The following is a 26,222-nucleotide window of genomic DNA, read 5'->3' on the forward strand; positions in this document are numbered from 1 at the left end:
GAGACATTATAAAATTACATCAACAGATCTAATATAAAAGACTATAGTACAGTTTAAACAGGAATGCGTGCTGGAGTTCCAATTGAAGTTGACTACGTGCGTGAGTTATCACGTGAGTGCCAGTACTGGACAGTGGTAATGTGTGCATCAGACAGATTGTAGTTAAGGCTGTTGTTTATATGGGATGAATCAAGGGATATTTCTTTAGATTCGATTATCTTTCTTTCAAGCTCGTCATAACACATATGTAAATTAGAAGTTTGCGGCCAGTCTGTGAGGTGTTGGTGGCCTTCATCCGAATTAATAGAGAAGAGAACGAATTAATAGAGAGAGCATTGGCTCTGGTCCTATTGTAGGATATGTCTCTTCTGTGTTCCTCAGTACGTAAAAGGATAGATTTAGCTGTCTGACCGTAATATGGTTTGCTACATTCACACATGATCTTGTAGATTCCTGGATACTGAAGAGGGAGATGTTTTACTTTCGGTCTACTTTGTATGGAGCAAATTTTGGAAACGTAGTGAAACAAGTTCTAATGTTGAATTTCTTAAGAATTTTTGCCAGTTTTGGGGAGAGAGAGCTGATGTATGGCAAAGATATATATGCTTTTGGGGAAGAAGAATCTTCAATAGTAGGTGAACGACGGTGAGAGATAAATTTATCAATCTTCTTAAGAGAGAAACCATTGTTGACAAAAGTCCTTTTTAGTAAATTAAGTTCATTTTCAATCTCTGTTTTGTCTGTTAATAAAGATCTGGCTCGATGCGCCAGGATTGAAATAATACCAAATTTTTGCGGAGGGTAGTGATGGGAAAAAGCATGAAGGTATCTGTCTGTGTGTGGGTTTTCTAAAAATAGAGATTTTTAGAAATATAACGATATATATTCTATATAACGATACCAAAATCTGGTATCGTTATATAGATGATGTATTCCTCATTTGGGAACACGGTTTAAACAACCTCAATATTTTTCTAGACCATCTGAACAAGCTTCATGAGAAAATCAATTTCACCTACGGACTGGAATCCAACAACTGTCTTCCCTTATTTTTGGACTTAAAACTCACAAGATGCATTGAAAATGTCAAAATATCAAAAACTTTAAAATCGAGAACTTTTTGCTTCATATATGTTTCCACTTCTGGTACGAAGCAATTATTGAACCATTCAGTAAATACAGCAATTGTTTCTCAGGCCTATGTATTAGCCATCCAGTGTACCAGCAGTTGTTTTAGATCTTTGCCTTTTAGAGCACGTGGTCTTAGAATCGATTTACTAGAATGGGTTTCAATATTCGAGATCTTGATGCATTGCTACAAAATAACAACGTTACTCGATCTTTGCTTGCTTTAAATCCACTTGCTTTTTTCTCAGACTTTGCGATGTAAGTTTGACTAGACATTTTCTTCCAAAACAATCCTGTTTCATCAGCGTTAAATTAAACACTTGATCGGGACAATATCCACCATCTTCAATAATTTTGACTAACTTCTCTTGAAAATTTTTGGCTGCTTCATCTGCTACTGCAACTCGCCTGTAATCTTCATGTTATGAAGTGCATTCCTTTTTAAAAACCCGGTTAACCATCCTTTGCTAGTCGAAAATTCTTTATCAGCCTTGGAAGCGTAAGTAGACGGCTCCAATTGCTTCATCTGTTCATAAAACCCAAGAGCTTTTTGTTTAATTAAATAACCACTTATAGGAATTCTTCTTTGAGTTAATTCTTCAATCCAAATTATGAGCTCTCTTTCCGTGTTTTCTAATAAAGCATCTCTTGAGTACGATGATAATTTGGCACTTAGTTTTGTGCCAGAAATGACAGATTTTCTTATTGCAACTTCATTCTTTTTAGTAGCTCTTAGAGTAGATTCCCCTAAATTAAAATGTTTACCAATCGCTGTAAATCCTTCTCCTTTTTCTAAGCGATCTAAAATGCAATTTTCATTTCCAAAGAAATTGCTTTTCTTTGGTGCTTTTTTTTCTTCATTGGTCCAAATTAAATCTTTAAAATAACAATTAGCAAAATTTAGACTTTCGATAATAAAAAGACAAACACTTATTGAACGAATTGGTCAACAACACACAAAATCACGTGCTTTATAGGTAAAATTTTCCAACTGTTATACAAGCAAAATAGTTACCACTTTAAAAACTATAATGATCATAAAAGAGAAGTTAATTTTCTGCCGTAATAATTAACAACTCATTCCACAATACGATTCATTACCTCAGGGTTTCCCAAACTGTGTTCTGTGGAAGGTGAATAAGTGTTTCACGAGAAGTTCTCCTGGAATTTGTCATTTTAGTTTTCTAAACATTTTTCATGAATAAATATGTTATAATGGAAATATTCTGAGGAGAATAACATTTGTGAATATGTTGAAAAGCTCAGACCCAGAACGTCTAAATAACATCTGTGTAGCAAATGTTAGTGACTAAGCCATGTATTTTTAAACGTGGAAGTATTCTTGAATTATTGTTTTTCACACATTGAAACCTTTCAACATTTGGGAAAGGGAATACTGGAATACATTTTTATGACTGGTCATAAAAATTGCCTGCAAACCGAGTACAACAATGTGCAGCATATCCTCTATTCTCAAAAACTGAACGAAATAACATCTGTGTTGCAAATGTTAGTGACAATCAGCAAGGAAGTATAAAAAAATTTTTCCGCTAAAATTGAAGATCAAGGTAGTCTGTATCCGGTTCTCAGATCTAGTAATACTGAATACTTTCTTCATAAGTTTGTATTGTAGGGTGAAAGTGCTTGTTTTGAAACCATAGTGCCGTGATTTTTTAAAAGTAATAGGCTTACAGATTTAAATTTTAATATGAATAAGAGACAAGGGACCTTTTTTAATTTTGGTGTTAAGAAATGTTTTATTGAAGGTGTTTGTGATGCAACAGATAGTAATTCATCCACCTCCAGCCTACAAAGCAATCTCTAGGATGTACAAAGGGAGTGGAAAGCTATCAGCACACAGGAGAAAAAGTCTGCATTCACTCGTGAGTACTTATAATAATATTATAAATTTTTGGTGATCAGAATGGGATATGTCAATAAAAATCAGCAGAAATTAATTTAATGATGTTTATGTTTAATTAATTATTAATTAATAATTAATGATCAATTATTAATTAATACTAAAAATCAGCTAAATTAGCAATTAATTATTCATTAATACATTACAAAATAACCAAAGTGTTCGATGAAAATTTCAGGATTTGTGAAGTGTTCCGTCATAGGAAAAGTTTGGGAAATGCTGGATTATCGGAATGGTTCTCCTTCTGTTGACATGCGCAGAAGTGTCGAAAAGTTTTTTATCTGTGGGCTTACTATACCGCATAACTTCAAATCCACATAAAAATGATTTGCATAAAAAGAGACCCGAGTGTGTGTGTGTGTGTGTGTGTGTGTGTGTGTGTGTGTGTGTGTGTGTGTGTTATCCATATTTACTTGGTAGATAATATTATAAAAAAAAGTTTGAATGACTATATACCGAGAATGAAAAAGAAAAGGTTTAATGTTAAGATACTACTAGTTTCGTTGAATAAATCAACTTCTTCAGGTATCACAGGCAAAGAATTATATAAAATAACAGAGATGATAAAATTACATCAACAGATCTAGTATAAAACACAATAGTACATTTTAAAACAGAAATGTGTGCTGGAATTCCAATTGAAGTTGACTACGTGTGTGAGCTGTCACGAGTGCGCCAATACTGGACAGTGACAATGTGTGCATCAGAAAGATTGTAGCTTGTTAATATGGGATGAATCGAGCGATATTTCTCTAGATTTGATAATCTTTCTTTCAAGTTCATCATAACCCACATGGATATTAGAAGTTTGCGGCCAATCTATGAGGTGTTGGCGGTCTTCATCTGAGTTGATAGAGAAGAGAACGTGGCTAGAGAGAGCGCTGGCCTTGGTCCTATTGCAGGAGATGTCTCTTTGGTGTTCTTCTATACGTAAAAGGATGGATTTAGCTGTGTGGCCATAATATGGTTTGCCACATTCGCACAAAATCTTGTAGACTCCTGGATACTGAATAGGAAGATGTTTCACTTTAAGTCTATTTAGAAAACTCACACACACACACACACACACACACACACACACAGACAGATACCTTCATACTTCTTCCCATCACTACCCTCTGAAAAAATTTGATATTATTTCAACCCTGGCACATCGAGCCAGATCTTTACTAACAGATGAAACAGAAATTGAAAATGAACTCCATTTACTAAAAAGGACTTCTGTCAACAATGGTTTCTCTCTTAAAAAGATTGATACATTTTTCTCTCTCCATCGCTCAACTGCTATTGAAGATTCTTCTCTCCCAAGAGCTTTTATATCGTTGCCATACATCAGCTATCTCTCCCCAAAACTTGCAAAAATTCTTAAGAAATTCAACATTAGAACTTGCTTCACTATGTTTCCAAAACTTCGCTCCATACTAAGTAGACCTAAAGTGAAACAGCTTCCTATTCAGTATCCAGGAGTCTACAAGATCATGTGTGAATGTGGCAAACCATATTACGACCGGACAGCTAAATCCATCCTTTTACGTAAGGAAGAACACCAAAGAGACATCTTCTACAATAGGACCAGGGCCAGCGCTCTCTCTCTCTCTAGCTACATTCTCTTCTCTATCTACTCGGATGAAGGCCGCCAACACCTCATAGACTGGCCGCAAACTTCTAATATCCATGTGTGTTATGATGAACTCGAAAGAAAGATTATCGAATCTAGAGAAATATTGCTCGATTCATCCCATATTAACAAGCTACAATCTTTCTGATGCACAAATTGTCACTGTCCAGTATTGGTGCACTCGTGACAGCTCACACACGTAGTCAACTTCAATTGGAATTCCAGCACGCATTCCAGTTTTAAAATGTACTATTGTGTTTTATACCAGATCTGTTGATGTAATTTTATCATCTCTGTTATTTTATATAATTCTTTGCCTGTGATACCTGAAGAAGTTGATTTATTCAATGAAACTAGTAGTATCTTAACATTAAACCTTTTCTTTTTCATTCTCGGTATAGTCATTCAAACTAATTTTTTATATATATTATATATTACCTGAAGGGTAATATACATATTACTCATGATGAAAGTTTAATGGAGTGAAACAGCACTAAAAAATGATTAAAAATAGTATTTAGTGCTTCCAGTATTTCATCTCAGTTACAGAGATATCATCAGGTAGTATAAATTGAAACTTGTATCATACACACATACACAAAGGCAGCACAATACTAACTGGAACACATGGAAGAAAGACTAGTGTCCTAACTAGGTGGGGACTAGTCTTTCATCCACGTTTCAGTTTTGTGCAGCCTTTGTGTGTCTGTGTTACAAGTTTGAATTTGTACTCCCTGACGGTATCTCTGTAACTGAAATGAAATATTGGAAGAATTAAATACTATTATTAATAATTTCCTAGTGCTGTTTCACTCCATTTAACTTTTATCATCAGTTATTATTTTTACAGCTATTATAGCCTGTTTTTGTTTAGGAGTGTCCCTTATTTTAAATACATTGGCTTTTTTACTCAAGAAATTTTTAGGGCATTATAAGTGTATTTTAAAGGAAAATATAGCAGAATAATGAGGAAGAAAATTTTGTACATACCTTGTTTAGATGCTAGGATGACTTCATTCTCCATAAAGGCAGGATGAATAATTTTGAAAACCTGTTTTTTTTTTTAAATAATATATATATATTATACTTAAGGGTGCTTCTTTGGGGAAGGGTTTTATGGGAAAACTGGGGTGTGGGAGAGTGTTAACGAGGTGTGAGTCGTTTCGGTCGTGTGACCATCATCGGAACATTTTCGGGATGAGTGTAAGGCTATGCCACGACCTCATGTTGTATCTGCCAAAAAAGGGCATCTGTTGTCACTTATTGGTCGGAGGCATGACCTGATTCGTTCACAAATCAGGTCCTAATTTGGCACAGTCTCATGTACCCAAATTTGTTGAGGGTTGGAAAGTTTTACAATGCTGAGGCAGATTCGAGTAACAGCCTTCATATTTATATTTGCTGTGGTGCAATAGACCTCTTCCAGCATATCCTGCAATGGGTGTGTCCAAAGCATGTTCAGCAAGTCTGAGTGGCTGCATTGGTGGAAATAGATGTAGTCCTTAGATGCTGTCCTGCCTTTTTGCCATAGTCGACATTTTGTAACCACAAGGAATTTGGTAGATATTTGATTGACTAGGAAATGTGGCTGGTCTTTAGTGGAGCAGATAAGGGATGCCAATTTTCTGTGTGCTGTGTAAATGATTGTAAGGTTGTATTTCCTTAGAATTTTCATCAGTTCTTTGATGTGCCTTGATATATGGAATGTGATAGATCTTAAGTAATTTCTTCTCTGAAAGGTGAGGGGGGGGGTTACAGGGTTTTAATATTTTTTTTTTGGATTTTTTGGGTATCTTAGCCATTGGCCAAGAAAGTGTTGAGAATATAGTCAAGTTTAGTAGTTAGGATACTGCTGTTAGAACTAATTAATTTTACCCTGTTATATAGGGTTTTTATAATCCCATATTGTTGAGAGGTGGGTAATGGTGGTGTAACTGTTAGTGCAGGCTTCTAGAAATGGGAGACAGTTGTTGTTTTCCTTTTTTAAGGTAAACTGGATCCTGGGCTAGCCAAATAGTGGGTTTATGTGGGACAGAGTTAAAGATTTTTTTCTTCAAAGGTCTCCATGAAGAAGTTGGACAGGGATGGAGAAAGTGGAGAACTCCACAGCTGTCCTCTCTATTTGTTTATAGAATTTTCCTTTCCATATGAAATAGCCTGAGTTAATGGTGAACTGTAAGAAGGCTGAGATATTGAGAGGAATTTTGGCTTGGGAGTGGGACATTAGTGAATGAAGAGGAGACATCAAAACTGACCATTATGTTAGAGTGTCGGAGTGTGAGGTTTTCTATACTCGTTTTAAAGTGGACTGAGCTTTTTGTGTATGAGGGTGTGTTGTGTGAGCACTTTGACTAAATGTTTGACTAATTTGTATGTGGGCCAACACTAATGGAGCTATGTGTGGTTAATCAGTGCCAACCACAATGTGACGTAATGGCACATTTTGTCATTTTGTTTATGAATTTTTGGTAGTCTATATATCTTGTGTGTGTGTGGGGGGGGGGGAATCCAGAATTGTAAGGTTTTGTTTGTTTGGTGACTTCCACAGGCCAGGAGGTAACCTTTTTAAGGCGCCTATGGAGTGTTCTGATCTCTGTACTGGTAAGATCATGGTCTATAGAGAGGTAGGTAGAATGATCTAGAAGTAAGGAAGCAAGCTTACCTGTGTAATCCAATTGGTTTAAAACCACAGTGGTATTTCCTTATCCACTTTAGTAATTACTATTCAGTTGTTGTTTTTAATTTCTTGTACTGCAGGAAGTGGATGAGATTAGATATTTGGGAGTGATGGTTGACAGTTGACTGATTCTACTGTCAACCATCATGTGAATACATTGGCTACCACCAGTCTGATGTTGTTGGCAGTGTGGTCAGGAAGGCTGAGGATACACTGTTCTACTTGGATCATTATTTCTTCTGCCAGAATTTTTTTAGGTGCTAGTGCATTGTTAATGCCACGTGTCAGTATGCTAATTGCTTCAGGCTTCACGGCGAAGGATGATAAGTGTTAGGCAGTAGTTGAGGCATGGAAGCTGAATTTTTTAGTAGATTTTCATATTTTTTTGAAGTGGTGACATCGTATTTTTTTGGAATTCCTTGTCTGCTGAAGCATTGGAGATGTTGGAAAGGATCATTCATAGGCCAATGCTCAGTAACATTACTGAAATATAGGAAAGTTTTATTAAAGTTTTTCTAATTAATATTTTAGTATACAATGTTATTTCCTGAAAAATATATGTTGGCTACTCATAACTGTCTACCAGAATTACTACCATCCATGGAGATTCCATTGCATGCAAGGCCCATCAATATGGCAAGCTGAAGTTGAATATATCCAGAGAACTGAATAGATAAGCCTTTTAAAAATGTTGCCATGATAATAACATTATCCTGAAATTTGTGAAATTGAAACACCGGTTTACTTCAATGAAGGCTCCCTGCATTTACAGGTGCACTAACTTCGCTCTTTTACAGGAACACATTGCTGCTACTCATATTCTTCTGGCCAACACTAATGGAGCTATCTGTGCATTATAAGAAGAGTTTGCCACCATGCTCAACATCAACCTTTGACGATACTTTCCAATTCCTCGAATGCTTCAGCAGACAAAGAATTTCAAAAAATATGATGTCAGTGCATCAAGAAATATGAAAATCTCCTAAAAAAACCTTGCCTTCCAAGCCTCATCTACCTTGTAGCACACTAGTAAACTTATCATTACTTAAAATTATAATAACGGAATTAACTCATGTAAAATATTATTTATTAGTAGAATTTTCACCTGAGTATCACAGACATCTTCATTAAAACACTGGTTCATTGGGCCCACTATTTTTGTTCTTCAGAGAGAACTATTACAGAAAGGATTGCAATATATTATTTCCTCTTTTCTGTCTAATGGATATAAGAATTCTTTCATCAAAAGAGGTTTCAGTAGTTTTGATATATCCTTCCTCTTCAAATACAGAAGAAATATTGCATATTCCTATGCCTTACATGCAAGGCATTAGTGAAAGCATAGCAAAAGTTTTAAAACCACTAAATATTTTTGTTGTCTTTCGACCTATCAGAAAAATCGCTACCTTTCTCACTTCTCCAAAGGACAAGCTTCCACATCTCAGTCATCCAGGTCTCTACCAGATTCCTTGCTCTTGTTGGTTATCTTATTTCGGACAAACAGGAAGATCTGCTTTTATTCGGATAGAAGAACATGAGTTGTATATTCAATGCTAAACACACACATGTAACCACAGTAATAAGATTTTTAATAAGTAAATATTTCATCCTAAGTATCATAGGACATCTTCAGTACATTTTTTTGTTTGATAATTCAAACAATATTAGGAATTACATACAATTAGGGCGCATGCTTACAATGGAATCCTTAATAGAATTAAATTAAAAATATCTGAAAAAAAAAAAAGATTACATTAAAATGAGATAACATGTAAAATTATTTTACACAATTTAGGATGACAATTTCCCAGACTTAAGGGATAGTAAGAATGTCATTATGGTTCAAATTGGGTCTGTGATGTAGGGCTTCAGGACTTTCTTTATATAAGCGTTCATGGTTATATGAAGATCTATGTAGAAGTTTGGTTTTCTTCCAATGGATCCTGTGGTTTGGGTTTTCAATTCAGTGTTGTGTGAGGCCAGATTTCTGCGGTTTGATGAGATGGATATGGTCTTGATGTTCCAAAATGCGTTTGTTGATGGATCTACCTGTCTGTCCATAGTAGGACAATTTATAGGAGCATGGGACCTCGTACACACCAGGTAGCATAAGAGGTGAGAGTTTGTCTTTAGGAGAAGGTAATCAATTGTGAATTTGGTTGATTGGTTTGTAGGTAGCAGCCAATTTATATTTCTTCATAATTTTTGAAAGATGTTTGGATATGCCTTTGACATACGGTATGGGAGTCCTACGGGTTTGTTCTTATTTAGGTTGACGTGTGGGGAAGTGACTGATGATTTTTTTGCATGTTTTTGGATTGTATCCATTTTGTATGGCTGTATTTTTGATTATTTCCAATTCTTGGTTTAAAGAACCTTCGGAGGAGCAAAATCTGTGCACACTGGTTAGTAATGATTTAATGATGCCAAATTTTTGAGATGGATGGTGAGCCGAAGAATTGTGAATGTAGCGTCCTGAAAAAGTCGGCTTACGATAGACAGAAGTGGAGATGGAACCATCTTGTTTTCTTTGGATTTGTACATCCAGGAAGAAGATACCCTGTGGAGATTCTTTTTCTAGTGTGAATTTGATTTGCGGATGAAGAAGGTTGATTTTATCTAGGAACAAGTGTTGTTCTTGTTCAGAATGATCCAAGACAGCAAAGATGGCATCAAAATAACGTAGCCAGATTTTTGGTTTAGGATTAAACGTGAAAATTTTTTCTTCCAGGCATTCTAGAAAGAGGTTGGCTAAGTTTGGTGATAAGGGAGACCTCATTGCTGCTGTTCCTTCCTCTTGCTTGTAAATCACCAAATTTAGCCGACCTCTTTCTTAAATGAACGTAAATTTAAAGCATCCCTTCTTTATCACATCCAGGAGTCTATGAAGTACCCTGCTCGTGTGATCAAGCTTACTACAGTCAAACAGGAAGAACTGTGGACATCTGCATCAGCGAACATAAAAGATACATCCGGTGTAAAGTTACGTTGTTTTTGTTAATTTTAAATTTTATGCTATATTTACGTATATCGGATCTTACTAAATCTCCAATTAAACTTTCAATTATTCTACTGGCTGCGCCAATGTAAAACTACGTTAATGTGATATATATGCCTTTACCTATCTACCTTTCTTACTCATTTGTCTCTCTTAATTCTCTTTTAAGTCTCATTAATTCCTTACTCATACAAATCTTAATATATCTCTATCTGCTGGCCGCTATAAATGTATTGAATGATTGTGCACCGCACCGTTAACAAAGACACTGCTTCAGGCTAGAGCCAATCCCTTTGTTATAATTCTGGTATTAACCCCTTTTCTAATTTTGGAAAAATTTATTTGTTAACACTGCGCCGTCCAAAATTGTTAGACTAGAGAAGCATTGTCGTCTGGGAGAAAACACTCAGAATAGCACAATATTCAATATTTATACAATTACTATTCCCAAATTTTACCAAAACTTATGTGTCTCAATTTTACTGCAGTTGTGGCTATTCCCTAAATTTTTGATTCGCACAGGTTCTACTTTATGAGTGGTGCATTGAGAACATCAGGCAAGTTATTAGGTTGACAAGAAAGGATTTATTCATTAAAAATTACAGTACAACTACTGATAATTACTTAACTAAACTAATTCAATCATGCAGGTGTAACCTGGGCATTCTTAAACTTTCTTCCACATGAAGCAATATCTAATACTAAACACATTATGAATTCCTTCTAATTATTTAACATTCTTAGGCAATCATTTAGCAAATCTTGGTCTCAGGAACTATCTGACTACAACAAAGCTATATATTCAATCACAACACTTTGCAAGTCCTCATATTCAGCGCTATAACATTCTGTATGTGGATCAGATGCTAAAGTCCCTATTACACTATTACACTTCGAAAGTCCAATAACTTATCACTTCCTATTTTCATTACAATCTAACATTCCTGTATATACAAAGGATTTAAAAAGTTCTTACATTACCGGGGCTTTAGGATCACTCTGGCTTTCTCTTTCGATCATCTGTTATATTCTTACGGCTCGATATTATTTCCTCCAGTTTACTGCTTTCTGAAAGGACTGGCTAGCGAATACGTTCACTATTCACTTCCTTCGATGTAGGCGAAGCTGGTCTGCGGGGATCGGTCCACGTGGTTCCACATGTCATCTCAGTCTATGCTGATTATACCGCTGTGCCGAGGCCTATGCTCGTGCTGGATCTCTGTCTGATCTAATAGCTGCCTATGGACATCGTCCTTCTTGACCGCACTCGAACTTCCTTCTCAGGAACGACAGGAACAAAATGGAAAAAGAGTCTGGAGTTGGCGTTGCCAAGCTCTATATATTCACAACTGTGATATTCTCCCTACTACGTCATTGTTTTTACCCAGCACCTAATTCTTCTGCACTCCGCGGGAAACTCCCATGCACCTTTTAGACTTTGCATACATGACTGCCTCCGGACAAGTTTTTAATCCGCTTATCTCTTCTGTAACTTTGATCTAAACTTTGGCATACTAACATTTTTTCACCTATTTTCAACCTCTGTTGTATTACAAAGACACTTAATATTATATTATGTAAGGAAATCTTTAAATCATGGATTTTATCGTTATCTTACAATCAATTTCACTTTTATCAATATACAAGTATTTCTCCGAGAGTTTTGATACTTGTTAAATCTGAATAAAATGTAGTACAATAAATTTCTCCTTCATTCAAGATTTAACACCGGCACTATCGCTATGGCAAGTCTGCTATGGCAGGCCTAGCAGACCATGCTCTGGATACACTTGCAAACAGGAAGAAAACAAAAGTACCGCACAGACCCTCTTACAAGTCAGAGAGATTGTTCTTACAAGCAACAGATGCCTTGAAACGTACTCCAAATCTCAACAAATATGACTGTATAAATTTGCCTAAGATTTGGGAAACAGTCATCTTAAAACATCTAGTACCTGCTTTCTCTCTCTGTTTTTTTTTTTTTTTTAGATAAAGGGTGCCTAATCAGGACTTGAGTCTTTGTGTTGTTGCTACAATTTTTTTAAGCTAGTCCCTTTGTTACACCATGTTGTTGTTGTAGTCTCGCGTATTGTGACAAACTGTGTTTTTGTGCTCTGAAGATGCTGGTTATAACACCAGCGAAATATCAGCAATAAGTCAATAAATAATTATTTACTTATAATTCTGTGTTCTGATATATACCATCAAAATTAAACAACATAACTGGGAAATGTGAAATGCAATTTTACACCCTCCAATTATATTCATTCATGATATTAATTTTAAACAGCTGGGGTTTGTAGGCATTAGGGAATGCATCATGGGGAAAGGCCATTCCACAGAACCAAGTTTGTCTTTTGTAGATGAACAACTTTTCACTATCAAAATTTTAATGGAATTAAATGGTTACAACCCTCATTAAATCCAACAGATAATTGACACCTATGTTCCAACACCTAAGGATTCTTCAACAGACTGCCAGGTTCCAATCCCTTATATTTCTGGTATCTCTGAACCTATTGGTAGAATTTTGAAGAAGTATCACCTTATTCCCACATATTTTCCTATAACAAAATTTTTCATCTGTTAACATCTACAAAAGACAACCTGTCACCTCTATCTTTAGTTGGTGGTAAGAAAGTTTTATCTTTAGGCAATTCTGTGATATTGCTGTCTGTGTTTGAGAGAGAGAGAGAGGAGCACAGATATAGAAATTGCTCCCAACAGCTTTTGCCAGTGACCAGAATGCATGACTGCCACTGTGAAGGAAGTAAGTTATCTACATTTAGCCCATTGAAAGTCAGCTTATTCCTATTTTGCAAGTGCTGCAGGCTTCCATTATGCCATGAGTGAAGTTCAAGTTTTTGTCTCTGGTCATTTAGAGTATTCCCCCCCCCCCCACACACACAACAACTCTGACACACTTCTTGGAAACTTATGGCTTGGATGTTGAGCAAGAATTCTGAACACAGTGGGGGACAAACACTCCATTCTTACATGGATAATTTCTGTAACACACAGTCATAATAAGTCTTTGAATCTGGAGAATGGAAACATTCTCCAGATTCAATTGTGAATGGCTGAAGGGAGATGGAACTTGGATGAGATTATGATCTGAATTACCAAGAGGAGAGGTAGCCTCAACAGTATATCTGGAAAGGAGCACCCAATGTTTATTTATCATGAATCCATTAAAATATTATAGTAGCAAATGAGCACTAGTATTTTTCCAATGTCACTGAAAATTTAATTATTTTTTATTTACTCACTCATAGTTTATTTTGGTCTGTTTGTTGGAGATAGCACTGAATATATTTTTCTTTTAGGCATTGTCATCAGAGTCTTCTGAGGTTGTCATTAATGCAGTCAACAATGAAGGGTATTCACCACTTCATGTTGCTTGTAAATCAGATAAACCACTATGTGTTAAAGAATTGCTTCGCTCAGGAGCTGATGTTAATGTAGCAAGTGTTCCACATCACTGCCCCCCTCTGTATTGTGCAGTTGAATCTTCCAATGTGAGGTATAGTCGGAAATGGACAAATTATATCAACTACAAGTATCCCTTGATTAACGCGATTAATTAATCCCTCGATGTTATCACATATATCAAAATTGCATTAATCAAATCTAATAATCAATGGTAAAAATTACAATTCATCGACGAACGATTACTGTATAATTACTGTATTGATAATTCGTTTCATATGGTACTCTTTTAGGAAAGATAAAAAATGAATGCAAAGTAAATGTTTAATAATACTGCAATTTTTGAAGAGTTTTAGTTTTTTCTTATCAGCATAAATTCTACGATAACAAGCAAAATGACTCTCTAGATTTCGGCAAACAAGCATTCTTCGATTGACATCTGGATAAATATCCATTACTTGCTGCTTAAAATATTCTAAACTGCGAAATATTCCATCCAGTTCTTTGATTGTTATCTCCTTTGGAACCTCATCTTCATATTCTATTTGTTCATTGTCTTCATATGCACATTGTTGTTCAATTTCAAGAAGGCCATTGTCACCGAAATCTTTTTGAATTTGAATCCAATAATTCTTAAACATCTTCTGCATCAACACTTCGACACTTGTCTTCTAGCTCCTACGAGTCATGAATGTTTTCACTTGTGTGCTTAATGTTAAAGTTTTTCCAAAATTCTTGGAGCATAATTGCATTTTCTCCCATTGTTGTTTCTACTGCCTTTGAGAATTCCTTTTTAAGAAAATAGGCTTTGAAAAGTTGCAATGACACCCATGTCCATGGGTTGTAGCAATGATGTCATATCTGGTGGGAAAAATAAAACTTTCACATTCTCACACAGATCATTAAGAGAATTTGGATGAAATTCTTTCTTGGATGAAAAAATTTAAGAAGAACGTAATTTGTAAATACAGCAGAACAATTGGAGCTTGTAATACATCCACTCTTAATGCTTAATGGATGGAATGACGTCATTATGCATATGTCTTTCTCTTGGCCAGGAAACACTCCTTGAGGCTTGCATGTTTTTGCATGGTAAATTTAAAAGCACTTTAATTAAAACTTGCCTCGTATGTAAAGGGATTGTCACAATTAATTTCATTACATTAATCAAATCTCACGTTAAGCAAAACCGCTTTAAGCAAGGGATACCTGTATTTATTAAAGTTTTTTTTAACTTCATAACAATTTCATCTGATTCTCGTATGGCAGTCAATATGTTAATATGTTAAGTGCCAATCAGAACTAGAAAATAGTGTTAAAATATCCTGCTTGTGGGTGACATACAATGTAATTACAGAATAGTGCATAACTGACTGAATAATAGAGGTAAAGATATGGCACACCCTGGTGACTGGCTTCCAGTGTACACATGCCTTAAAATAATAAATTTTGCAGATACCTTTATTACTAAGTAGCAATCCATATGATAAAAGGAGACAGATTTTAATGTCTATAATTCCCGCTTAACTGAAAAATAGAAGAAATCATGTGGTTTCTTTTTAAAGCATATCATAACTATCCTAATGGAGTGTGTAAAATTTATTCCTAGAAGTTGAGTAGAATCAATTTTAGGTGTAAATATAATCATTACATGGGCATGATACAAATGATACAGAAAACATGAAACAGAAAAAATGATGCGTAAAATAAATGATTCAAAACAGTCATAAAAAGATATATTTTACTATAGTAGTTTTGTACAGTGACCTTATTCATTATTGCAGCAATCCAGAGCAATTTATGGTTTATGTACATATATTGCTACTATGATGACAATATATATACATATGTTGTGAACATGTTCCAACATAAAGATTTGCTCAAGAGCACATTGAGAGAAGATACAAGAAATAAGAAAAAACATCACAGACTATGGTGTGATATTTTCATTCTCTTTCAGGATACAAGAGTGTACAGAAGATTTGAATTGACCATCACTTAGTTTTATGTAGAATAAAACTAAATATCACTATTTAAATTAAGGGGATATTAAATCCCACATTGTTTCAAAACCGAATAACATCGCCCAAATGAAGCTTATTGTCTCTTTATTTAAGTAACTAAATATCACATCGAAAAAAACATATGTAAAAAGTTTTTATTCTTATTATTATTATTACACCCTCCATGGAGTCGACAGACTCATTGTGGGAGGTTCATTTAAGTGACAACATATTTATCATATAGAATCTTCAAGTCCTTAACACTCCTTGCATTAACAACACATTCTGGTAATGCATTCCATTCTCTGACAGTTCTCCATGTAAAAAATCTACTCCTCACACCATTCTTCACCACACTTTTATATAACTTCCAGGAATGACCTCTGGTTCTTCCCTTCTACTCTTTTTATAAATTTATCCAAACTCCTGATATTGTCTTAGTCACTCGCCTCTGGACTCTCTCCAATGTCTCCACATCCCATTGAATACCAAGTGACCAGATCTGAGCAAAATAGTCCAAGTGTGGTCTGACCAGTGCCTTATACAGTGGCACAACCACTTCCTAATCTTGCATGTTAGAGTACTTCTTATCATAGCAGCACTACGATGTGCAACCTTTGCACCCCTAGCAATATGCCCTCTAAACTTCAGTCTACTGTCAACCATCACTCCCAAATCTCTAATCTCATTCATTTCCTGCAGTATGGCACCATTATTATAGTATATAGCTTTATATTTCTGTGCTCCAAAATGCAATACCTTGCACTTATTGATATTAAAACTACAACCCCACTCTTTTGTCCAAGTAAAAAGTCTATTTAAATCTTCCTGAAGGGTTTAATCATCAGTAGTGCTACTTATAATTCTTCCCAACTTTTCATCATCAGCAAATAACTGAAGATCCCCAGTCAGTCCACGTGATATATCATTTACAAACAAGTTAAACAGGAGGGACCCAAGAATAGAACCCTGGGGCATTCCACTGGTTATTTTTCTTTTTTGAGACACTGCTCTATCATACACAACCTGCTTGTATCGTTCAGAGAGACAATCTCTGATTCATCTAAATAATATACTGTCTATTCCCATTCTCTGCAGCTTGTACAACAACTTATCATGTGGTAATCTATCAAACGCTTTTGCAAAGTCTAAGAATATCACTGTATATGATTCTCCCTTATCTAACACACTCGTCACCTTATCATAAAATGCAAGTAAATCACTGAAACAGGTACTACCCTTTACAAATCCATGCTGACCTTCATAAAGAATGCCATGTCCATCAACCCAATTCTGTGTTCTATCCCTTATCAATCTATCCAACACCTTGATCACAACTGCAGTTATACAGACTGGCCTATAGTTGGAGACATCTGTCTTAGAACCATGTTTGTGGAGTGGGACTATTTTGTCCTCTTTCACTCTTTAGCAACCCTACCCACTGCAAGTCTTTCATTAAATAACCAGGTCAAAGGCATAGCCAACTGTGGCGCACATTCTTTAAGAATACATGGTTATATGTCATCCATTCCCATAGCCTTATTCACATCTAACCCAACCAACATCTGATACACCTCTGTTTCTTTCACTTCCAATTTTCCTAATACTTGCCTCTCTTCTATATATTATGCTGGCTAATTTATACCAATATGATATATGCTGATAAAGTGATTCAGTAATTCCACTATATCCTTTGCAGCTGTTAGTCTGCTGCCATAACTATCCACCAATGTCAGTCTGCCATAATTATTCTTCCTCTTGCTTGTCATGTAGCGAAAAAATTCCCTCGTGTTAACCTTGGCCTGACCAGCCAGTCTCCTCTTATACTGCACCTTATACTCTTCATGGATCTGATCACCACCAACTGTTTTGTACCTCCTTAAAGCATTTTCTTTTCCAGCACAGCTTGCTCGATTTCACTGTTCATCCATTCACTCCCAGTCTATTTACTCGCTTAATCCTTGGTATGCAGTCATACATTGCTTTTTTCAGATACTGTCTTATGAGTTTAGTTTCCATGCATTTCCAACATCTTTTCCACTCAGCTCAACTACCAAACCTACTGATGCTAACTGACTAACAGCTTCCTATAATCATCTGCTTTATACTTTCACACGTATCCATTTTTGGCAGTGACCTTTTCTTGTTTCATCACTTCCCAAATGAGTACCTCATGATCACTCTCTCACCAACTGGCAGCATTGTCAACACCTCATTACCAACTACATCTTGTGAAGTTATCACCAAATCCAAAACATCTCCTTATTCCCATACACTATCTCCTTCTTCCATTCTATATTCCTGTAATTAAAGTCTCCCATCAGAATCATCTTCTTTTTACATGCCCAAAAATTTGCCTAAACATTTCACAATCAGTATTCTCTGCATTCTGTGGCCTATAACAGCATCCTATCAGAATATACCTGTTTATTTCAACTTCGCACCACACAGATTCAAAATCTGTGCATGCACCATCAACTTCCACACTCTGGGGACATAATTCCTCTACAATCATTAACAGCATTCCCCTCTCCTCTTTTCACATCTGTATCCTTCTGGAAAATTATATATCCTTCTAATTCTATTCCCGACATCACATCCTCCTCAGACAACCAAGATTTACTTATTCCAATTACTTTTGGGCATACGTCTCAATTAATGCCACAAACTCAGCTCTCATGTTTCGAATACTCCTTGCATTTGTATATAAACATAACAATTACTGTATGTTTGAGGCCATCCTTCCAGCACCAACATTTTCTATTCTAGCTGCTATACTACACCTCTCTCTTTGGTTTGACCACCCCCGTTTCCCTGGTCCTGATTGTGATTTCTATTCTTACCTGTCTCATCTTCACCTTTATGCATTTTAAAAAGAATTAAAGTTGAGCAGCTTTTACAGGTCAACTGTAGACGAAGCTATACAGACATTATTGAAGAAAGAATGAAATGGTTTGAAAACAGAAACCAAACATTGGAGGCTCAGTGGAGTAGAGCTTTCATAGTTCTCATCTATAAGAAAGGAAATAAAGCTGAATGTGAGAATTACAGAGAAATTTCTGTACTTAGTGTTACAGATGAGATTTATGCAAGCATACTTGAAAAGAGGCTGAGAAACATTGTAGAAGAGAAATTGGGAGAACAAGCTTCATTAAGGCCAAATAGCGGTTGTCAGGATCAGATTTCCACTTTAAGATAAATAGATGAGAAATCATGTGATGTCATGAAATGGGAATATGACAAAGATCTGTACTTAATTTTTCTATATCTGGAAAAGGCATATGACAAGGTGCCCAAATTTAAGCTTTTCAAAACACTACAGTTATATGTCATAAACATTTTACAAGGCAATACATGTCTATATTTAAGTAGTACGTTAGCAGTTAGAATTGAAGGGAATGCAGGAAAATGGTTTGATGTAAAATCAGTTATAAGACAAGAATTCACATTATTACCACTCTTATTCAGTTATATGGATCACATTTTGAAAGAAAGTGGCTTTAACCTGATGTTAGAATTAGAGATATCAAACTTTGCACTTTGCTTTATGCAAATGATGTTATATTTCTAAACACATCCGGTGTAAGTCTCCAGGATTTTCTAACTAAATTCAATAGCAGCTGTGAGGGTTGTCTGACAAGTTCTCAGCCTAACAATGAAAAAACGAATTTATAATTTCAAAATTATTTTTATTTTTCAGCATAATCTCCTTTAAGACTAATACATTTATTCCAGCGATGCTCCAGCATCATTATCCTGTCCCTGTAGTTCTCGGTAAGATCTGCAAATACTCCTCTACAGCTGCAACCACCTCTTGATTCAAAGAAAAATGCTGACCAGCGAGGAAGAGTTTTAGTTTTGGGAAGAGATAGAAGTCAGAGGGAGCCAAATCTGGGGAATAGGCTGGATGTTCCAACAATTCATAGTGCAGATCCCTTAATTTTCCCATTGCCAAAACACTTTTGTGGGCAGGTGCATTGCCCTGATGAAAGATGATTTTTTCTTGTGCAAACTGGGTCTTTTCTCACAAATTTTTTCGTCTAGTCTGGTTAAAAGATCGGAATAATATTCCCCAGTTATTGTTTTACTCTTTTCAAGATAATTAATAAACAAAATGCCTTTAGCATCCCAAAACACCAATTCCATGAGCTTTCCTGCTGATGGAACTGACTTTGTCTTCTTTGGTGCTTAATGACTGGCTTCTGTCCACTGTTTTGACTGGTGTGTAATGGTGAATCCAAGTCTCATCCATAGTAATAAATTGATGCACAAAATCAATTTTATTCTTGTTAAAATGACCCAAGCACTATTCAGAGATTTTCATGCTAGTGCGTTTTTGATCTGCTGTGAGAAAGTGCAGCACCCTTCTTTGCAAAGCTTTTACATTTGCAATATTTCATGCCAAATACATCCTACACATTCTTTTGAAATGCTATAGTCTCAGCAATTTCATGCACTTTGACTTGCCTGTCATCCAATACCGTATCGTGCACTTGATCAATGATTTCTAGTGGTGTTATACTTTTTGGATGTCCTTCACATGGATCAACTTCAAGGCTGGTATGGCCATGTTCAAGCTCGGTAACCTATTTCTTAATTGTCGGAAATGAAGGAGAAGAGCCCATAAACCTTTATGAACTTCGAATGAATTTCTTTTGCTGTTAAACCTTATTTTGCAAAGAATTTTATAACCTCCCGATACTCAATTTTATCCATTTCAAGGGATACAGACAACACAAAAGTGTTGTCTGTATCCCTTGAAATGGATAAAAGTTAGACAGCTGTATAAAACAAACTACTTGATAGAATGACTTGCAATTTCACATGTAAGCTTAGGACAGATGTACCAACTTAGAAAAAAAAAATCTTGCCGATAGTGTTGTCAGCTATGGTCGAGGCCGAGAACTTTTCAGATCACCCTCGTATGTGGCATGAAAATTAGCATTAAAAAGACCCAACCATGAAATAGGCAGGAACATAGAAAACTTCAGCTGCATTCTGAATGGAGATCCTATAGAACAAGTAAAATATTTCAGCTGTTTAGACACATTTTTTAGTGAAGATGGCAAGTTAAATATTGAAATAGACAGCAGAATAAGCAAAGCTGGTATAGTGGGAACTAATTATATATATTTATATGGAATAAGACAGAAATTGGCCAAAGCACTAAACTAGCAGTATTCAAGACGGTGTTAAAAAACCAGTTTTAAGTTATGGATCTGTGTGTTGGATTTGAAATAAAGCATTTTAATCACTGACCTGAGACCATAGATGTGAGGGTTCAGAGAAAAATTAGGAACCTGAACAGATGGCATCAATGACAGAATCATATTAAAAATGAAGAAATTGGGAAGGAGATTGACATTGTTTGCATTCAAGAGTCTGTGAACACTACTAATCTGAGATGGGATTGTCACTTAAATAGAATGCAGAGGAAAGATTATTATTATTATTATTATTATTATTATTACGGGCAACTCCAAGGAGTCCTTAGACTCATTGAGGGAGCCCCTAAACATCATGTCAAGAACTATTCAGCATTCGCACAGTATCTATCATACTTTGCTTTGAACTCGTTCACAGTCATGGTACCCACAACTGACTCTGGCAGCTTATTCCACTCATTCACCACTTTCCAAGTAAAAAACCTAGTTTTAACACCCTTGCTAATTACACTCTTGCTTAGTTTCCATGGATGGTCCCTAGTTCTCCCACTACTAGACCCATTCTGAGAAATTCCTCTGAATTAATCTTGTAAAATCCCCTCAGTAATTTGAATGTCTCAATCATATCACTCCTTTTCCACCTATCAACCAATTTCTATAACTCACAGATCTTCAACCTGTTCTCATAAGGTTCATTCCATGGACCAGCTGTCATCTTGGTCACCTGCCTCTGGATCCTCTCTACCCCCTCCCCATCAAGAAGAAACTCTGGCACCTAGATCTGGGCACAGTAGTCGAGATGGGGTCTTATCAAGGCTCGATAAAGTGGAACAATAACTTGCTTGTCTCTGCTTGTCAAAGTATTCTTCAGTAACCAAGTGATCTGATGAGCTGATTTAGCCACTTTTGCTATGTACCCCGTAAACGTCAAACTCCCTATCCACCAACGCTTTATGAAATCTCTGACTTCATCAGTTTCCTCGAGTACAGTTTCACCAATGTGGATACTGCTGCTAATCTTTTCACCCCAAATGCATAACCTTACACTTTGCTACATTATTAGCAAAACAAGTATTTCATGTAAAGATGCAGGAAAAAGACCCACAGAAAGACCAAGGTGGATTGATTCATGGAAAATTTAGATTTACAATATTAGAGTGCGAAATAATAAAGTAATTTGGGAAACATTGTTGATAAGAGATTGTTAATAATGTAAACTTAATCATGTAGTGCTATCATAGTAGCCTTGAACACGCATTAGGGTACATATAAAAAAATTGATGATGATATTGTAATCAAGTTAGCATGTGTAAGATAATTTTTAATTTCAGATTCTTTCACCACTTTAATAATCTCTTTTAAAAATGGAACCATAAAGCCAATTTTAGCAGTTAACCTTCCTGGCCAATGTGGATGAAATAGTGACACCAAATTGCACTTCTTATCCATGTTATTCAATGGGTGTTAGAGCTTCATATCCAGATTTAGCTGAACGTCTATAGACGTCGTGGGAACGGTTGGGAAGTTAAAGGTAGGTGACAGGACACTGTGATAACTACATAATTAAGGTTGACATTATTAACAGTTACCTATGAACAGAGAAAAATAACACTCACTGATCGGAATACAAAACAAAAGAGCAAATCACAAAATGAGCTAAGCCACAGGGAAGATTTCACAGATATACTTCTTAAACAACAATTAAGATAATTTGGACACCTCCAGAGAATGTTCCTCTTTGAGATTACTGAACATGGCATTGAACACTGGAGGAATATGATCAATAGGGATACCAAAAAGAATTTGGCTACACTCACTGAATTTAAGGAAAGGTCACAATTATCCAGCTTCAGAGGGATGATAGAAATAGCTAGAGATAAAGCCAGGTTGTGATAATTTGGGGATTCAGCTTGTCATATGATGGATGAGAATGATGAAGAAGAAGAAATGATATACACTCCACCTCTTGCTCATCGGTACCATTGAAAGGCTAATTAAATAATTAAATTTAATTATTTAATTAAATTTACATACATTTAATGGAGTATACATACATTTAATTAAATTAAATGTATGTATACTCCAGATGATGACCTTAATATGAAGGTCGAAACATTGGAAAATTAAAATAATTATTTATAACACGGTTGTAGTCTCCATAATTTGTCTTAAATTAAAATAATAATAATAATAATAATAATAATAATGCTTCTTACCAATTTTGATAAAAATTAAACAAACACAATATACACATGGCAGTAATAATGCACATCTTACAGGTGTGAATTGACCACATCTCCAACTTTGCAAATCATTATACCCAAATCCTACTATGGGACAGCCTCACATCATCCTCTGTTTCCCAGATTATTTAATCTGGGAAACAGAGGATGATGTGAGGCTGTCCCATAGTAGGATTTGGGTATAATGATTTGCAAAGTTGGAGATGTGGTCAATTCACACCTGTAAGATGTGCATTATTACTGCCATGTGTATATTGTGTTTGTTTAATTTTTATCAAAATTGGTAAATTAATTTAATCAAAATTGGTGTATCAAAATTTAATCAAGATTAAATAATCTGGGAAACAGAGGATGATGTGAGGCTGTCCCATAGTAGGATTTGGGTATAATGATTTGCAAAGTTGGAGATGTGGTCAATTCACACCTGTAAGATGTGCATTATTACTGCCATGTGTATATTGTGTTTGTTTAATTTTTATCAAAATTGGTAAGAAGCATTATTATTATTATTATTATTATTATTTTAATTTAAGACAAATTATGGAGACTACAACCGTGTTATAAATAATTATTTTAATTTTCCAATGTTTCGACCTTCATATTAAGGTCATCATCTGGAGTATACATACATACATATATATATGTATATATATATACACACACACACATACATATACACACAGAGACAAGCTATATAACATTTCAAACAGTATGCCAAGACAATGATTTGATCAATCGTTATTCTTCTGGCCTGACCTCTAGTGAAAAAAAATTAAATTAAATAACTACAATCAAAGCTATGTTCTATTTTTATAACATCATCAGAGGACAATTTCATATAGATAGTTCTATTACAACAAAAGTGGTGCCTTAATTTAACATGAGAGTTGTTATGTGAGAGCTAAGAGCCTGGATTATGTACAGTCCTATTTATAATTAACTCCTAGATGGAAATATTATGTGGATAGAATATGTGCCTTCCATATTTTTGGGATTATTAGACCAATTATTGTTAAGATTAGGGTGATTGATAAGAATTTCACAGGCCTCCTTAAATTTATGTTCATACCACATTTTGGTGTCATGTAAACAACAGGTGCTTTTCAAATCAATTCTATGTAGAGTATTCAGGGCATGATCATAAAGGCCAGATTTACCATAGTTATTGAATCTTAATGTGCCATTTATGTTCCTGGGGGGGTGCTTAAGAGTAAAAGCTGTATAACTCAGAGGAGACCTCCACATAGCCTTTAAAGGAATGTGGAGAACTGACCAGGACTTCTGACCTAATGTATAATCCTCACCTTCTCGTGGTGCACTCTGTTGGGTATCTAACTGAATACTGAACGAACGAGGATGGGCTGGCAGTTTGGATTTAGCCGATCAAATTGTATTCTTATTGGCTTAAACTAATATAGAAAATGATGGTTCAACATGACAAAATTTCATGCTGGCTGGGGTGCCACCCGCTTAAACAAGGCTCCTGTTGTTTTCGCCAAGGGAACAAGGGCGAACAGCAAAAAGTCAGCTACTGGAACAAATCTGAAAGCACACCCCAAATCAACATCACCAGAGTTAAAGATCAGTACTATAACATAAGAAACCTGAATGGCAAAGAAATGGAGCTAGCTGAGGAATTAGATAAGTACCAGATCGACATAATAGGGGTGACTGAAACAAAAAACACAAAAACTGGTGAGATCTTTCTGAGCAAGAAATACAAAATGTTATATTCAGGCAGTGACAATCAAGGAAAAGAAGGAGTAGCCATAGTATTCAACACTAAATACGAGGCTAATCTTCTTGAATGGCAGGCAATGTCAAGTAGAGTGATTTGGGCAAATATCAGAATGGGGAATTGGACAATGAGACTTATTTGTGCCTATGATCCCACAGAAGGTTCTACTTAGGTAGAAGTGGAGGAATTTTTTGATGCTTTAGAAAAAGCAACTGACACAATGAAAAAGGAAAAGTTGGTCCTTGTTGGGGATCTAAATAGGAGTAGGAAATGATTGCCAGACATACAAAAATATTTTGGAAAAATTTGGAGAAAAGAGCAAAGCTGATAATAATGGCAAATACCTGTTGGATTTCGGCTCAGGACATGGACTGGTTATTACTAACACCATGTTCCAACATAAAAATGTGCACAAATTCACATGGAGAGAAGAGGCAAGGAATAAGAAAAGTCTCATTGACTATGTTATTGTTGATAGTGATGTTTTCTCCCTGGTGAACGACACCTGAGTGTACAGAGAATTTGAAATTGGAAGCGATCACTATTTAGTCTTGAGCAGGATAAAATTGAATTTCATATTGAAAAAAATGAAATGTAAGAAAGTTTTAAAGCGAATAAAAGTTGAGCAGCTCTCAGATGTGAAGTATAGACTAAAATACACAAACATTATTGAAGGAAAAATGAAAGAGTTTGAGAACAGGAACCAAACCTTGGAGATTCATTGGCAAGCCCTGAAGAAAAAACTGATTGATTCAGCCAGAGAGGCATGTGGTGAGGTTGTTCTGCAAGGATAGAAAAATCAGAACTCCATGTGGACACAGGAAGTTAAAGAGGCAGCGAAGGAAAAGAAGAAAGCATATCAAAAGTTCCTGGCAAATAAGTCAACTTTTGCACTTAGAGAATACAGTGACAAATGTAAGAAAGCAAAACACTGTGTAAAACTAGCTAAACAAAAGTCATGGGAGGACTTTAGCGAGAACATAGAAAATAAATATTGTGAAGGTCGTAAGATATTCTGGAGTTTGTTGAAAAAGTTTAGAAATGGAGGAAAGAGTGCTGTAAAAGGAGTTAGAGATGATAAAGGTGACATGAAAACAGGAGAAAAAGATATTCTTGAAGTATGGAGTAATTACTTCAAGAAATTGCTAAATGACACAAGCAGTGATAGCACAGTGGTAAAAACACTCAACAGGCATACAGTCAGGAATACATATCCATACTTGAAGTAGAAAAAAGCCATCAAAGGGTTGAAATGTGGAAAGGCAGCAGGAGTAGATGATATTTGACCAGAAATGCTGAAGT

The 26,222-nt window shown here is 35.6% G+C and overlaps 1 protein-coding gene across 2 annotated transcripts in view; it reads left to right on the forward strand.

The window, feature by feature from the left end:
- iPLA2-VIA (calcium-independent phospholipase A2 VIA) overlaps nucleotides 1-26,222 on the forward strand; it is a 369,611-nt gene that overhangs the window by 110,851 nt on the left and 232,538 nt on the right. For both annotated transcript variants that reach the window (XM_090407696.1, XM_090407695.1), the window contains exon 5: nucleotides 13,669-13,865. In XM_090407696.1, the coding sequence (XP_090263822.1) occupies nucleotides 13,669-13,865 (197 nt within the window). The remainder of the gene's footprint in view (nucleotides 1-13,668; nucleotides 13,866-26,222) is intronic.

The sequence above is a fragment of the Typopeltis vanoorti genome, chromosome 17 (assembly GCF_054136105.1).
Source record: "Typopeltis vanoorti isolate ZY-2024b chromosome 17, IOZ_Tvanoo_1.0, whole genome shotgun sequence".
In the NCBI taxonomy this organism is placed as follows: domain Eukaryota; kingdom Metazoa; phylum Arthropoda; class Arachnida; order Uropygi; family Thelyphonidae; genus Typopeltis; species Typopeltis vanoorti.